Here is a 17,859-nt window from a genome sequence, read left to right on the forward strand (position 1 = left end):
GGGCCATCAGTACATTGGGGAGTTGATGCTGCCCTCCTACTACCATGATAGGTAGATAACCATGTGATTCCAGCCAGAACTATAGGAGTGTTTTTGCAAGGCCTAAGCCCCAGGTCATTCCCAATTGAGTGCTACCATCAGAGAGGTTTACTTCAGTCATGTGCCAGTGCAGAGGGGCCCTAAGTGACATAAAAATGCAAAAGGTATTATTAGGGTTTTGGTGGGCCAAGGGCCGTTCTGGCCTAATGGATGAGAGTGGGATGTTAGGGCCGTGGCCATGAATGCAGGGCCATTTTTTTTCCTTTGGGCCCCATTGTACTTCTTGTAGGGTTGCCACTTGGACAGTATTTTACCAGAATGGCTAGTAATAATGATGCGTCATACCAACATTAGTCCCCCTAAACTAATAGTATGGGGTCTTTGTTTCCTCTAGGCTCTTCTGCCCCAAATTATACCAACCATGCATTTTTTGTGTAGGTTGTAGCTTTTTTCAATTGTGCTGCCCCACCTCTGGGGAGTTGCAGGACACACCTATATATACTTATTATACATAACATAGCTGGGCTCTTACTGGCAGTTTGTGTTCAGGCTACTACCACCGCGCTGGCAAACACAACAAACCCTATACCAACGCAACAATAGGCCAACTTTACTGCTCCAATAACAACTTAAAGGGGAACTCCACAAAAACATAACTTCATGAACTTGAACTTAACTTTATGAAAAGTAAACATAATTTCAAGCAACTTTGCAATATACATCAAACAATATGCAGACTTTTCATGCTTTTTAATGGTTTCTGACAGTTCCCTAAGCCTAGCCCCCTGCTCTCCTGCTGATCTGACTACTGTGCTGAGCTGTTTGACTACTGATACTTTGTATCAACAGCCACCTGTCCTCAGCCTGCATCCTCCAAACCCCACAATTCCCTGCACACGTGATTTCAATAAGGAAAGGAACATCCCAGTGCAATGCATTGTGGGGTATGTAGTTCCTGTATGCTGTCTGTAAGCTGTGGAGACGTTGTTACAACAGTGTTTAGTCCCTCCTTCCCTGCCAGGATTTCAAATGATGCAGAAAGAGGCTCATTAGTCCTCCTATAGTGTCATTTCCTGCCGAGGACAGACGGTGGCGCTGTGTAGAACCAACTCATTTTTCTCCCAACGCCGCAGTCCTCGGGTTTTTTTATTTTTCCTGCCGCCATTTTGTCTGGCAGTGTTGCAGGCGGCTGTTCTCCATAGACTCAGAGGGGACGTGTTTGCGGTACAGCGGGAAGGCGCAGTGAGGGAAGACACCGTGGATTCGCTCTTTAGTAGTGACACGATGATGGCGTCTGGAGAAGTCCCAGCTGAGCAAGTAAGTGACGGGCCTCACTGGTGTTTCTGAGGGAGAGGCCTCACATGAAGGGCATGTGGGAAAGGCTTGCGCTTACTGTGGTGGGTGAGGGCTGCTCGGGTTTTATTCATGGTGTTCCTGAACTGCAACTCTCATATTTATTTGTTTACACTTTCAGAGTTGTGGTGATAACAACTACAGGCGCCTATTGTAAGATGTGTAGGTGGCACCAGCTTTCCTCCATTCACCCCCTGTCCCACAGTCACAGCCCCTTCTCCCGACACCTCCCTGCTTTGTTAAACACTATATTATACAGCTCCAGCCTTTTCCAGGGCACCATTTCTCCTCACTCCACACACTGCCCCACAGTCTATTATAATATATATGTATTATAAAGCCACAGTCTATTATAATTTATATATATATATTATAAAGCCACAGTCTATTATAAAGCCACAGTCTCCTCTCCCAGCTATGGCTCCAACCCCCACATCCTTGTTCTACTACAATATTTGTACATTTATCCTCTCATACCCCCTGCCTTACTCTATGCTGTATAATGGCGGCTGCTATACAAAGCCACACTGGGGCTCATTTATCAACCCTGGGCAGATTTGCCCATGGGCAGTTACCTATAGCAACCAATCAGTGATTAGCTTTTTAAAGCCAGCTGCAAGTTGCACAATGAATGCTGCAATTTGATTGGTTGCCATGGGTTACTGCCCATGGGCAAATTTGCCCAGTGTTGATAAATGACCACTGTCTGGAGGCCAGAGCAGATCCCTGTGTTTAGCCCAGGCCAAGCCTTCTCAGGGCAAGTATTCTGGCATTTCTCATTGGCCTCTCTATGCAGGACGTGTGGGAGAGATGTCAGTTCTTGTGCAGACCTAGTGGGGAGGGTAGTGCAGGGTGAGGCCCAAGCAACAAACAACGTCTGTATGAGCAGCTGGAGATGACTGTTGCTATGGTGGCGAACAAGTGTTTTTAGGCTGAACAAAGTGGAAGTGCTACTTAGAGCCTCACCTCCACGACTTTAGTGGCCACTCCAGCCTATATTGGCAGCTTTGTGGCCATGTGTGTGTGCCATGATCTCTAGAGGCAAGTTATTAGGGCAGAGATACATGCTCAGATTTGTTGCTATAATCTCCCTGATCTGCCGTTTGCTGAAGTTGCCTCACAAAAAAACTTTGGCGACTTCAGAAAACGGGTGTCTCTTTAGGGCAGATACACACGTGGAGAAATCGGCTCCTCTTTGGGCAACTAATCACCCCAAACTGCCTTCCCGCCGGCTAGAATGTAAATCACTAGCGGGGTGGCACTCGGAGGAAACTTTGGGCAACTTTGGAAAACGAAGCTCTCCGAGTGCCATTCCGCCGGTGATTTACATTCTAGCCGACAGGAAGGCAGTTTGGGGAGATTAGTTGCCCAAAGAATCCTCGGGCGACTAAAGGTGGCCATACACTATAAGATCCGCTCATTTGTCGACATCGCCAAACGAGCAGATATTTTCCCCGATATGCCACTAACGGCAGGGCTATATCGGGGGTAATCTGAACGTTCAGCCCTATGGCCCAATGATCAGATTGCGACAAGAGCAATGGTCTCTGACGGGTCGGTCAGGAGAAAAATCAAACCTTCCCGATTGATATCATGTCAGATATGGATCGGAAAGACCCGTCGGAAGCCTCCATACACGGGCAGATTAGCTGTCAAATTGGTCTGAACGACTGATATCGGCAGCATTATCTGCCTGTGTATGGCCACCTTAAATCTCCCCAAATAGGAGTTTTTGTCTCTGCCCTTAAAGGGGATCTATGGTCCAAAACTATTATACTCCTTAGCCTTTGTAAAATGAATATAAGCGTATTTGCAATTGCAATGCAGTTTTTATGGTCTAATCGCCGTTACGTTGCAGCTCTATCTCTTCTCTTACATATTCACTCAATTCAGCAGCTCTGAAAAGCTACACAGCCAGCGTGCTTGCGCCTCACTACCGCGCCTTCGCTAAACTCCTCCTAGAATTCCAGTTGCTCGCAAGGTGAACGTGCTTTGGTCGGCAAAGTTGTTCCATTGTTGCAGCTTCTGGAAATCTCGTAGTGAAAACAAGCTGCTATGCTCTGTACCAGACATGGAAAAAAATCTTTGTTTTGTTAGTTTAAAGGAGACATATAGGATAAATGAAAAAACACTCATTTTGTAGGCAATTATAAGTAATATATGGTGTTGCTTTTATATGGTGCTAAAAATGATTATCTTTAATAATAGCCTCTTTATTGGAGCTCCCTATAGATGTTCTCTGGTCCCTGTCTGTGTTTCAAATGAGGGGTGGGCGTGTCCTAACGGTCCCTGCCAGAAGCACAGTAGGAGGGGGACAGCCAATCACAGCCCTGCAGTCACACAAGCACAGACAAGCTTCAGTTCCCTATCAGGTCCTGCTAGGTGCTGATTGGTTCCTGTCCTACAATGCAATGAGTTGAGAGCCCCCGGCTCCCCTGCACAGCCTGGGGGCAGGAAGTGGAAGAGAAGGGAGGGATTATTAGGTTTTTGCAGAAATAAATCAGCCTGAAACACTACTTTTTTAAGCACAATTCTTCTGTATCTAAATGAGTATAATGCACTGGTACATTCTCATTTTTTACACAAAATGTCTCCTTTAAAAGAAACTTCATAAGTCATGCTGTAGATAAGGATATGGCTGTCTAAGGCAGAGACTGCAACACACCCCCTCATCATTTGGCTGGAGACGCTGCAGTGAACGGTGGTGTCTGTTAAAGCTGCTTGGCCATCCATAATTCTAAAAAACAAAATGAAAGATCCAAATTACGTAAAGGCCATCTCCCATAGACTCCATTTTATCCAAATAATCCAAATTTTTAAAAATGATTTCCTTTTTCTTTGTAATAATAAAACAGTAGCTTGTACTTTATCCCAACTAAGATATAATTAATACTTATTGGAAGCAACACCAGCCTATTGGGTTTATTTAAGGTTTATGTGATTTTCACACGTAAGGCTACAGGGAACTCTTGAGTATCTATCACTCATGTATTATAAGGGATAATGTACCCCCTACTGTAAATGATAAGGATATTAGAAGTCACTGAGGGGTTGTTCTGTGACCATATAAAGGCACAAGGCTGCAGGCTGAGTTATACAGGGAACTCTTGAGTATCACTCATGTATTATAAGGTATAATGTACCCCCTACTGTAAATGATAAGGATATTAGAAGTCACTGAGGGGTTCTGTGACCATATAAAGGCACAAGGCTGCAGGCTGAGTTATACAGGGAACTCTTGAGTATCACTCATGTATTATAAGGGATAATGTACCCCCTACTGTAAATGATAAGGATATGAGAAGTTACTGAGTTCTGTGACCATATATAAAGGTACATGGTTAGAGGCCTTTTTTTTTTTTTTTTTTAAATCATGGAACTCTACGTATCACTCGGTTTACAGTAGTGGGTACAGTATGCCTTGTAATCATTGAATAAGGATATTGGAAGTCACCAAGGAGTTACATGAACAAAAAAGGGTGCAAGGCTGAAGCCAAACTGCATCTATGCAGATCGGAACTTTGAGGTGACTTGTCACATCCTCTTATTTTACAACAGGGGGTTCTTTATTATAATACACACGTTTCAGTGAGTCCTGTGACTCACTGCATGTTATCCCTAAGCACTGAATATATGTGATGACACCACCTAACACTGTTTTTGGGGATGTCATTTACAGGACATTCGTTGTTTTGTAATACAGGTATGGGACCTATTATCCAGAATGCTTGTGACCTGGGGTTTTCCGGATATCGGATCTTTCCATAATTTGGATCTTCTTCCCTTAAATCTACTATGAAATAATGTATCCATTAAAAAACCCAATAGGCTGGTTTTGCTTTCCATAAGAGTTAACTATATCTTAGTTGGGATCAAGTACAAGGTACTGTTTTATTATCATAGATAACTATTTTGAAAAATTCGGATTATTTGGATAAAATGGAGTCTATGAAAGATGGCCTTTCCATAATCTGGAGCTTTCTGGATAACTGGTTTCCGGATAACGTATCCCATACCTGTACTATTATACCCAGCTGTTTCATAGGATTGCTGTCATGTAGTGGTGTTCTGCCCTTTATATTGCTCTCCATTGGAGGTGGCAGTTGGATGTTGCTGGCATTTGGGTTGCAGATATTGTAAGATCACATGGCATGTTTTCAATTGATAAGTGGTTGAAAATTGCCGTTGTGTATATTCAGGGTGTCGTTATTGTTTCACTGTGATCTGCAAACTTATCATGCTGCCAATGGTGTTTGAACATATGATAAATATAACGTTTTTATGGGATACGTTGATGATGAGGTTTAAGCAGCTTTATGGAAAAAGTTTGTCACTGCCGGTGCCCAGTTGCACAAGATTCAGGAGCAGACAACTGGCCCCTGTGTGACTTGAAAAGCTTTCCTTTCTGATATGTTCATTAACTATACTCGAGAAACCAAACGTAAATGAGAAAAGCCGCAAGGTCATTGTTGTGAAAAACATGTTCTTTTTTTATACCAAGACTAAAATGTGTTGCGCCTGGGGGAAACTGAAGTACAAGATTCTTGCATTCATGAGTATTTTGGGGTATGCTAATGAGTTCAGTTCCCTGTAACACTTCTACGATTACACGACTTGTTGTGGAAACAGAAAGTGGGCGCATTAGCTCTACATCTGGCGTTGGTTTCCATTTGCAAAGTGGCTACAGATCAGATACCCTGTTAGGTTTATGGCGCATTGGGTGCGGAGGTTTTTCATCAGTTATGCAGCCAGCCTAATTGGCTGTTTTTATGCTCGATTATTTAACTTAAAGGGATACTGTCATGGGAACAATTTAATTAATATTGCTGCTCCAGCAGAATTCTGCACTGAAATCCATTTCTCAAGCGCAAACAGATTTTTTTTATATTCAATTTTGAAATCTGACATGGGGCTAGACATTTTGTCAATTTCCCAGCTGCCCCTGGTCATGTGACTTGTGCCTGCACTTTAGGAGAGAAATCTGTTGTTTTTCCTTCTCAATGTAAGTGAATGTGTCTCAGTGGGACTTGGGTTTTTACTATTGAGTGTTGTTCTTAGATCTACCAGGCAGCTGTTATCTTGTGTTAGGGAGCTGCTATCTGGTTACCTTCCCATTGTTCTTTTGTTTGGCTGCTGGGGGGGGGAAAGGGAGGGGGGTGATATCACTCCAACTTGCAGTACAGCAGTAAAGAGTGATTGAAGTTTATCAGAGCACAAGTCACATAACTTGGGGCAGCTGGGAAATTGACAAAATGTCTAGCCCCGTGTCAGATTTCAAAATTGAATATAAAAAAATCTGTTTGCTCTTTTGAGAAATGGATTTCAGTGCAGAATTCTGCTGGAGCAGCACCATTAACTGATTCATTTTGAAAAAAATTTTTTTTGCCATGATAGTATCCCTTTAAAATCCATTGCAGTTGACTAAAAATAGAGTTTAAAACATTTTGTGACTTGGTGTCCCAGACTAATAATGGCTAGAATTTTGGAGTCATTTTGGAATCCGTTTGGTCAGTTGGTCAGCAGCCTCCTCAGTATTAATACATTGTCCTAGCATTCATTTTGCTGTTTTGTAAAGTTAGGGCAAAGGAACATGGGATGTTTTGTAATTAGGGATGCACCGAATCCACGATTCGGCTTTTTTCAGCAGAATCCTTCTGCCTAGCCGAACCAAATCTGATTCCTAATTTGCATATGTAAATTAGGGGCAGGTTGCTAAATCACAAAAGAAGAATTTTTACCACTTTTTCCTTTCCTGACCCTTATTTGCATATGCAAAGTAGAATTCGGATTCGGTTCTGTATTCGGCCGAATCTTTCACCAAGGATTCGGCGATTCAGCCGAATCCCGCATAGTTGATTCGGTGCATCCCTATTTGAAACCCTTGTGTAAGATCATGGTAATGGGTGATAATGGCTGGAAATACCTTCCATTTAAATAGAACTGTAATTGTTGTATCCCTGCTGGTGTTATGGCTTTGTCAAAATTGCAGCAATGAAAATGTGTATAGTTCACATGATCTGTCCCTCTTCAGCTTCCACTGACCTCCCAGCACCCCTCATACCAGTGTTGTGCCCACGCTGGGCAGTAAAAGGGCATTCTATGTATTCCTACCAGGGGTAAATCCCAGTTCTGTTGCTATAGGTTAAAGGAACAGTAACACCAAAACATTTTAATATTTTAAAGTAATGATAATATAATGTAGTGTTGCCATGTTCTGGTAAAACTGGTGTGTTCGCTTCAGAAACACTACTATAGTTTAGATAAATAAGCTGCTGTGGAGCCAGTTAAGCACAGGATACACAGTAGATAAGATACCTTCTGAAGAATCCCATTGTAAACTACAGAGCTTATCTCTTATGTATCCTGTCTTTTTTCAGCTTTGAATGGCTGCCCCTATGGCCACACAGAAGCTTGTTTATATAAACTACAGTAGTGCTCATGTTCTCTACTGTGTATCCTGTGCTTGAATCGCTGCCCCATGACTATACAGCAGCTTGTTTATATAAACTATAGTAGTACTTATCTGTTATCTACTGTATTGTGTATCCTGTGCTTGAATGGCTGCCCCCATGGCTACACAGCTGCTTGTTATATAAACTATAGTAGTACTTATCTGTTATCTACTGTGTATCCTGTGATTGAATGGCTGCCCCCATGGCTACACAGCAGCTTGTTTATATAAACTATAGTAGAGTTTCTGAAGTGTAAACACCAGTTTTACCAGTGCAGGGCAACACTTGATTATATAAAAAAAACTTTCATTTTTTGGTGTTACTGTTCCTTTAATGCATTTTTACTGTGGCTGTTGTCCTCCTTTCTGTTATGTTTTCAATTCCCGCAATCTGTATTGTTGCTATATACAATCCTAAGGTTATATCCCTATAGCTTTAAACTCGGCCTGGGCTGTAGCACACCCGAGTTTTGGTTATAACTGTCGGTTTTCCCCCTGTGACGGCCTTTGCAAACACCGCTTGTAAGTAGCCAGTGGACTGCAGTTGCATGTGGTAACATTTTGGGTGATGCATTAGGAATGTGCAAAGTTTCTAAGGGTCATTTATAAATCCACTGGGCAGAAGTGAATAATCACTAAGTAAGGCAAGAGTGCTCCCCCTAGTGCTTGTTCTGGCAAACTGCCTGCAGACTATTCTGCAATAACAGAAGACTGTGCAGCTTTATTGCTGCCCATGAGTTTGCAAATGACCTTTTCAGTAGGTTTGTGCCAGATGCAGCACACTTCTTTCTGGCCTTGTTGCTATGGTAGCTAGCTTACTGCCTTTGAATCTCATTTTGTTTCTGCTGAATTTGCTGTCTGTTTTTTGTTTGTCATTGTGCCTGTCCACATTGTTTGCTCTGAAATCTCAGGCTCAAATTGCATTGTGCAACCCAGGTCCCCAGGGAGGTTAAATCATTATTTAAAAGGTTATAGTATAACAATAGCACATTAGTCTGAATGTTCTTATGCACATATTTGTAGTATTTGCACTAAGAATGTAACATATACAGGTTCTATGGGATATTCTCAACATTAGCCCAATTCCCAGAGCACAGATTTGCAGTAATGTGTTAAGTATTGTCGTTTCAGTCTTAAAGGAACAGTAACACCAAAAAATGGAAATGGTTTAAAGTAATGAAAATCCAATTTACTGTTGCTCTGCACTGGTAAAACAAGTGTGTTTGCTACTAAAGTTCTACTATAGTTTATATAAAGAAGCTTCTGTGTAGCCATGGTGGAAACCATTCACAATTGAAAAAGGAGACAAGGCACAGGATACACAGCAGATTACAGATACGCTCTATAGTAAACAGTGCTTGAATGGCTGTTATCTACTGTGTAGCCTGTGCTTGAATGGCTGCCCCCATTGCTACACAGCAGCTTGTTTATATAAACTATAGTAATACTTATCTGTTATCTACTGTGTATCCTGTGCTTGAATGGCTGCCCCCATGGCTACACAGCAGCTTGTTTATATAAACTATAGTAGTACTTATCTGTTATCTACTGTGTAGCCTGTGCTTGAATGGCTGCCCCCATTGCTACACAGCAGCTTGTTTATATAAACTATAGTAATACTTATCTGTTATCTACTGTGTATCCTGTGCTTGAATGGCTGCCCCCATGGCTACACAGCAGCTTGTTTATATAAACTATAGTAGTACTTCTGTTATCTACTGTGTATCCTGTGCTTGAATGGCTGCCCCCATGGCTACACAGCAGCTTGTTTATATAAACCAGGGGTGTCGAAACTTTTGGCTTCGCCGGGCCACATTAGGAAAAAGAAAAATTGTCTGGGGCCACACATGAAATACACAAACACATTTGATTTGTAACAGTAAAGGAAATACACAGAATTACAATGCCAGTTGGATAACCAGATGGAGCCATACACTGGAATATGGGACACCTGGATATTAAATAGACTTATTATTATATTATTATTACTAACTGGGCAATGGGCAGAGTTCCCCCTCCTCCTATATCCTTTGCAACATGACGTTTCCTCGGGAACCAAGCACTTCAAGCTGGGCCGCATTCATATGCATCCTGGGCCGCATGTGGCCCTCGGGCCGCAGTTTGGACACCCCTGATATAAACTATAGTAGCACTGATCTGTTATCTACTGTGTATCCTGTGCTTGAATGGCTGCCCCCATTGCTACACAGTAGCTTGTTTATATAAACTATAGTAGTACTTATCTGTTATCTACTGTGTATCCTGTGCTTGAATGGCTGCCCCCATGGCTACACAGCAGCTTGTTTATATAAACTATAGTAGTACTTCTGTTATCTACTGTGTATCCTGTGCTTGAATGGCTGCCCCCATGGCTACACAGCAGCTTGTTTATATAAACCAGGGGTGTCGAAACTTTTGGCTTCGCCGGGCCACATTAGGAAAAAGAAAAATTGTCTGGGGCCACACATGAAATACACAAACACATTTGATTTGTAACAGTAAAGGAAATACACAGAATTACAATGCCAGTTGGATAACCAGATGGAGCCATACACTGGAATATGGGACACCTGGATATTAAATAGACTTATTATTATATTATTATTACTAACTGGGCAATGGGCAGAGTTCACCCTCCTCCTATATCCTTTGCAACATGACGTTTCCTCGGGAACCAAGCACTTCAAGCTGGGCCGCATTCATATGCATCCTGGGCCGCATGTGGCCCTCGGGCCGCAGTTTGGACACCCCTGATATAAACTATAGTAGCACTGATCTGTTATCTACTGTGTATCCTGTGCTTGAATGGCTGCCCCCATTGCTACACAGTAGCTTGTTTATATAAACTATAGTAGTACTTATCTGTTATCTACTGTGTATCCTGTGCTTGAATGGCTGCCCCCATGGCTACACAGCAGCATGTTACTTTTGCTTTCATTTTTGTTTAGAAATAGTAGGGTATGTTACTAAAATTACCATATAAATGCGTAAAGCATAATATATTTTTTCTTATTTTCAAACAGTACTGGAACTCAAAATAGACCTACCCCATATAAAGCTGGCCAGAGAGGCTAGCAGTAGTCCTTAAATTCATTCAAAAGCAGCTAATTTGTCTGATTTGCATTATTCCACATTATGGTTGTCCACTATAAACATTATTGCAACTCTGATTCATAGTGATGCTGTACCCCAGCTGTCCCAGCACTCAGTCGGATCAGAGGCAATTCTGTCATGTTACTCCATCTTTCATCCCAGAACTTCGGTGGATATTACAAATGGGATCACATTCCTTTTAAAGCTTGGCAGTGTTGGGGTACCCAGCGCCCCCTCTCTGATGTGCCTTTTATGGACAATATTTGTCTTCCACTTTAAATTTTGATAACCTGTTTATGCATTACGCTCCATCACATTCAGTGGCTGCTGTTCATTTTTCCTTTGTGATCACTTGAATAAATTTAGGAGACCGAATACTGTTGTGCACAGTTCAGTATTTAAGTAATGGTTGCCAGGCTTTAAAAGTGAAATCCAATGATATGTCACCGCCTTTGTTGTTAGTCGCAGGAATATTACAGCCAAACCAAAATAGTAATGCAAGAAGTAAGGTTTATTTTAATCCAACGTTTCGGCTCCTTACCGAAACCTTCATCAGGGAAGCTGAAATGTTGGATCAAAATAAACCTCACTTCTTGCATTACTATTTTGGTTTGACTGTAATATTCCTGCGAGTGCTGACGATCCGGGATATGTTTGTTGTGTATTAAGGATTGGCACCAGCAATTGTTTTGGACTGCTGCTATATATACACGTTTCGGTGAGGACCAGCACTCCAGTTTTCTTCAAATAAATTTCAACATGCTGTATCCAATGTTTCGGTCCCCACCGGGACTTTATCAAGGATAAAGTGCATATTCTGTGAACAGTATTTATACCTTGCCATTACCCTGTGAAAGGTTAACCAATCCGTGCAGTTTTATCATTACATAATTAACCAATTATGCAAAACAGTAGTTAATAGGAAAACATATAGGGTGCATTCCATAGTGTAACTTGCTCACCACTGGTGTCAATAAAGTACATCCCCAGTGCTGGTGCCATGTAGTTTTATTCAGTTCAAAAAACATTTTGTATACTTTGTCTCTGTAGCGATCGATACAGTAAACAATTCATCCTCTTAGGTAAAAAAAAAATGTAACTTATTACAACTTTGTCCACATCCCCTGATGTGTCAATATGTTAATATAAACATAATCAAATGGATAGATCTGGGAAAATTCTTTTTAGCCTAGGAAACAATTCAACACAAGTTGTCCATTCAGCCCCCACAATCAAGCTCATATATCCAGTACGCTTCACGTTTCAATAACATTTTGTTTGTATCTCCACCTCTAACATGGCTGGATAAACGCTCAATCTGCATGCATCTAAAACTAGCTGCATTGTGCCCAGCTTCTGCCCAATGTTTGGCCACCAGCTGCTGGGCCATGTCCTGTTTTTTATTCTGCAGCTTTCCTAGTTGGATCTAGGGCTGCCCTGATACTTGCTCTATGCTTGCCTATTCTTTCTTTTAGCTCGAGCTTGGTTTTACCGCAATACACTAGGCCACATGGGCATTTGATAATGTACATCACCCAGAAGTGGTGCATGTCATCCTTTGTCTTATATTATATCTCATACCTGTGTGTAGGTGAGAGAAATGGGACCCCAAAATCAAGCAATTACAATTTACACAGCCCACACATCTAAACACCCCAGGGTGATGTCTGTTTTATTATATTTATCAATGAGATCTGAGGGGCTCAAATATTGTTTGAGGTTGGGTGTGGGAGCAGCGGGTTAGGGTCTGGTGTGGGTCGAGTTTTTCTTGACCCACATGTCACTACTATGTATACAGCCCTAGACCAGTAAGAGAAGCATTTCGATAGATTCTTACACAAGGCAGGCCAATGAACTACCTGACTGACTGCGTCCAGACAGTGTTTTTTGTCGCCAAAGATCCAATCTTAGGGTAACCAAACAGACAAAGCAATGTTTTATTTACTTGTAGGAGTTGGGACCCTATTACCCACCGACTGCGTCCAGACCGTGTTTTTTGTCACCAAAGAGACAAAGCAATGTTTTATTTACTTGTAGGGTTGGGAACCTTCTTTCTGTTCTCTGCCACCCCAGAATCCTTGAATTGGGTCAGAGGTAATTTACATGGATAATGTAAGGCAAGGGTCCCCTACTTTTTTTTTACCTGTGAGCCACATTCAATTGTAAAAAGAGTTGGGGAGCAACATGAGCATGAAAAATGTTCCTGGGGTGCCACATAAGAGCTGTGATTGGCTATTTGGTAGCCCCTGTGTGGACTTTCGGCCTACAGGAGGCTCTGTCTCTAAATCAGTAATTCAAAAATAAGCACCTGCTTTGAGACCACTGGATGCAACATTCAATCAGTTGTTGAGCAACATGTTGCTGATGAGCCATTGGTTAGGGATCACTGATGTAAGACTTGTTATACCTTCAGGTATACTCCCTCAAGGAGTTAAGGACATAACCTACAAGCTCTTGGGGCAATGACTTTTCATTTTCAGAAAGAGCGTGTTTTCAGATGACAGTCGTCTGTGAACTGGTGATAGATATCATTGTCAGTGGGAAGTGACCTGACGCACACAGCATTAACTTTGATCTTGTCATTGTCATGTATGTTGTCGCATTTCTTGTTTCAGCATTAGCTTTGTCTCTTGCTACTTATCATCCTGTTTCTTATTACCTAATACTTCATAACTGGCTGACCAGCATTCCTTAATAATGACTGCACTAAGCAATAGTTGCTACTTGGGCATAACAGATATGCTTTGGATGGGGTTTGTGTTTGGGTTCACGGACTAGCCATTTGCAGTCCATCTCAATGTTGTATTTCCTAAATAAATATCTCCGTCTGATGCCTGCGAGTCTGCTGCACTTGCCTTTTAAAGTTTTACAATTATTTGGCATGTTATGTGTATATAGGTTTTATTATTGGTCTGTGTAACCCTTAGTGATACCGGGACCTGTAAAAATCGATGGGGGGGGGGGGGGGCCTAACCAGCCTGCAGTTCTTCAGCTGGGCAGCTCTGAAATTGAGAAAAAGGATTTGTTGTTTTAGTAGTTCAGTGACTGTTCTCTTTTTAGAAAGTTTTGTTCTGAAAGTGTTTAGTGTTAAAAGCTATATCTTTCAAATGAAGAAAGAAATTCCGATTAATTTATAGGCTTGTTGTGCCAGAGGCATAAACCCCATTTTACATATGACTTAAAGGACCAGTAATATCAATTTTTTTTTTAAATTCGTTAGTATATAACGAAACATAAACTAAAAAAAAATGAGACAAATGAAACTTTGAAATCGCTAAGTCTTTAGAAAAGATGATCCATCGTGCGGTGTTCGATTTCTCCTCCCTGTCTTCCCTAGATAGGAAATAGGTGGAGAAATTGATTGCCGCACAATGGATCGGTGCCTTTTCTGAAGAGGAGCGCAAGCAGAGTTTCGTTAAGTTATTTCTTAATAAAGATGTAGCGATTTCAAAGTTTAATTTGTCTGTTTTTTTTTTGTTTCGTTTTAAAAATTTGATGTTACTGATCCTTTAAAGGAGAAGGAAAGCTTCAGAGACAGCCATGCAAGCACAGGATACCCAGTAGATAACCGATAAACTCTGTAGTATACAAAGTTCTTCAGAACTTATCTGTTATCTGCTATGTATTCTATGCCTTTTTTCCATTTTTCAGCTCTGATTGGCTGCCCTCATTGTTAAATAGCAGCTATAGTTTTGTTTCTGAAGCAAAACGTCAGTTTTACCAGTGCAGGGCAACATTGCATTATATTGTCATTCCTTTAAAATACAGTAACACCAAAAAATGATAGTATTTTAAAGGAATGAAAATATAATGTAGTATTGCCCTGCACTGGTAAAACTGGTGTGTTTGCTTCAGAAATACTACTATAATTTTATATAAAGAAGCTGCTGTGTAGCAACGGTGGAAATTGAAAAAGGCTATATGGCACAGGTTAAATAGTGGATAACAGATAACACCATTATGTTCTACAGAGCTTATCTGCAGTGTATCCTGAGCCTTTTATCCTTTGAATGGCTGCCCTCATGGCTACACAGCAGCTTATTTATATAAACAATAGTAGAGTTTCTGGAGCAAACACATCAGTTTTACTAGTGCAGGGCAACACTGTATTATATTGCAGGGGTTCTTTTACCAGAAGACTCAGAGCAGCATTACTTTGCTTTACTGGTGTATTTACATAGACCTTTCTGATAAAGCTTACTTAATTTTAACCTTTCCTTCTCCTTTATATAAGTATATAAGTATATAATGTAATTGTTATGGGATGTGTTCAGCGTTATCATTGAAGCTGTAAAGGCAAAGTATACCATAAACCACTTGATACACAATAGCAACTTAGCCATACTAGTTTTTTTGCTCACAAGATAATGAATAAAAATCTGAAGCCTAATCACAGATAGGAAAGCACCTCATTAAAAGTAATTTCACCGGACGCAAATGTCACTGCCCTCACAAATATATCACTTGCATTCATTTTCATAATCCTTGTTGTCTGTTTTCTTCCCACAAGGCTGCTGAATATGTTCCGGAAAAGGTGAAGAAAGCGGAAAAGAAATTGGAAGACAATCCGTATGACCTTGATGCTTGGAGCATTCTCATTCGCGAGGCACAGGTTTAGTGACATAGGATTACATTATGTATTCTCTTGAGTTCCAAGGGTGACTGTATTCAGGAGATTCTAACAATCTTTCCACACAATCATAATATTGTAAATGCTGTTTATTCAAATTTTAGAATCAGCCTATAGACAAAGCACGGAAGACGTATGAGCGACTTGTTGCCCAGTTCCCCAGCTCTGGCAGATTCTGGAAACTTTACATTGAAGCAGAGGTTAATATTTTTATTTTCTTACTAATGGGTTTTTTTTTTTACTTTACAAACACATTTTAGGTCCAAGAGAGAAATAACTGGTAGGACACTATATTAATGTTCTTTACTTGGTAATCTGAGGCTGAAAGTACAAGCGCTGACTTTTAAGCTGTTTAATAACCGCAGTGATGATTGTTGCATAGTGTTTTTGCAACAACATTAAAACATTTTAATGGTATGGAGTGCTTTAGACTTTTATTTATTTGTCACGTGTCAATTTATTGCCTCCTGTGTCATTTATTTAGAACTGGTAATTCATTTCCTCTATATTTACCCCAACCGACTAATTTGAATGGTATCCTAAGTATATTAGTCTTTAACAATAAAAGGGCATGATTTTTTTGGGTGGGTTTTATTTTAACATATCTTTAATATGCCTAATGTTTTAGCCTATATTACATGCACTCACTGTAGGAAAACTGTAGTAAATAAATGTTATCTGCATAACCTGTTGTTGTTTACAGCAATTATTCTTTGAACAGGAATTATTCTTTGAACAGGACAAATGTCATAGGATTACACTGCAAATGTAGACAATTGAAAACTATTGCATGCACTATACTGAAAGCAAACCTGTTTGTATACTTGATCAATGCAATTAACTATGATTCATAATAAAAACTGCAGAGGCAGACAATCTGGGAATTTGGTGTGCATCCTATGTTCTTTTGTAGTTACTGCTGCTTAAGGTGTCTGATTAAGCCTATGTACCTTTAAGGTTTTCTTGTTTATAACTTTTAAGCACACTTTATATTTTCCCTTCTCTCCGCAACCTCTTTGGGGCTATTTGGTTCCCATAACAAACCTTGCAACTCTGCCCATGTGAATTGTATTACCTTTGGGATGTTTCATCTATTTTTTGCAATATTATAAGAAATAGTGATTGTAAGCTCCTTACGTACATAATTTTGTATGCTATACCTGTCTTACATACATCATTTATAACAACTTTAGCTTCTTTACACAAATACCATTAAAGGGGTGGTTCACCTTTAAGATAACTTTTAGTATTTTATAGAATGGCCAATTCTAAGCAACTTTCCAATTGGCTTTCATTGTTTATTTTTTATAGTTGTATAGTTATTTACCTTTATCTTCTAACTCTTTGCAGCTTTCAAATGGGCGTCGCTGACCCCTTCTAAAAAGCAAATGGTCTGTAAGACTACAAATGTATTGTTGTTGCTACTTTTTGAGATGCACCGAATCCACTATTTTGGATTCAGCCGAACCCCTGAATCCTTCGCTAAAGATTTGGCTGAATACCGAACCGAATCTGAATCCTGATTTACATATGCAAATTAGGGATGGGGGAAACATTTTTTTACTTGTTTTGTGACAAAAGTCACATGATTTCCCTCCCTGACCCTAATTTGCATATGCAAAAATTTGGTTCGGCCAGGCAGAAGGATTTGGCCGAATCCTGGATTCGGTGCATTCCTACTACTTTTCATTAATTGTCTTTCTATTCAGGCCTCTCCAATTCATATTCCAATCTCTTATTCAAATAGATGTACGGTTGCTAGGGTCATTTGGACACTAGCAGCCGGATTCCTTAAAATGCTAATTGAAGAGCTGCTGAATAAAAAGCGAAATAACTCAAAACCCACAAATAATATTAGTTACAAATTGTCTCAGAATATCACACTCTACATCATGCTAAACGTTATCTCAAAGGTGAACAACCCCTTTAAAGGAACAGTTCAGTGTAAAAATAAAAACTGGGTAAATAGGCTATGCAAAATAAAAAATGTTTCTAATATAGTTAGGCAAAAATGTAATTTATAAAGGCTGGAGTGACTGGATGTGTAACATAATAGTGTAACATAATAGCCAGAACACTACTTCCTGCTTTTCAGCTCTCTAACTCTGAGTTAGTCAGTGAGTAAGGGGGGGGGGGACACATGGGACATAACTGTTCAGTGAGTTTGTAATTGATCCTCGGCATTCAGCTCAGATTCAAAAGCAACAGTTATCACCCATGTAGCTCCCCCCTCAGGTCACTGATTGGTTACTGCCTGGTAACCAATCAGTGGAAACCAAGAGAGATGCAAAGC

The 17,859-nt window shown here is 40.5% G+C and overlaps 1 protein-coding gene across 1 annotated transcript in view; it reads left to right on the plus strand.

Annotated features, from left to right (window-relative positions):
* Nucleotides 1-1,223: 1,223 nt before the first annotated feature.
* cstf3.S (cleavage stimulation factor, 3' pre-RNA, subunit 3) overlaps nucleotides 1,224-17,859 on the plus strand; it is a 62,525-nt gene continuing 45,889 nt past the window's right edge. The window contains 3 exon segments of the mRNA NM_001093363.1: nucleotides 1,224-1,356; nucleotides 15,447-15,548; nucleotides 15,671-15,766. Of these exon segments, the coding sequence (NP_001086832.1) occupies nucleotides 1,327-1,356; nucleotides 15,447-15,548; nucleotides 15,671-15,766 (228 nt within the window). The 5' untranslated portion in view covers nucleotides 1,224-1,326.

The sequence above is a fragment of the Xenopus laevis genome, chromosome 4S, assembly GCF_017654675.1.
Source record: "Xenopus laevis strain J_2021 chromosome 4S, Xenopus_laevis_v10.1, whole genome shotgun sequence".
Classification (NCBI taxonomy): domain Eukaryota; kingdom Metazoa; phylum Chordata; class Amphibia; order Anura; family Pipidae; genus Xenopus; species Xenopus laevis.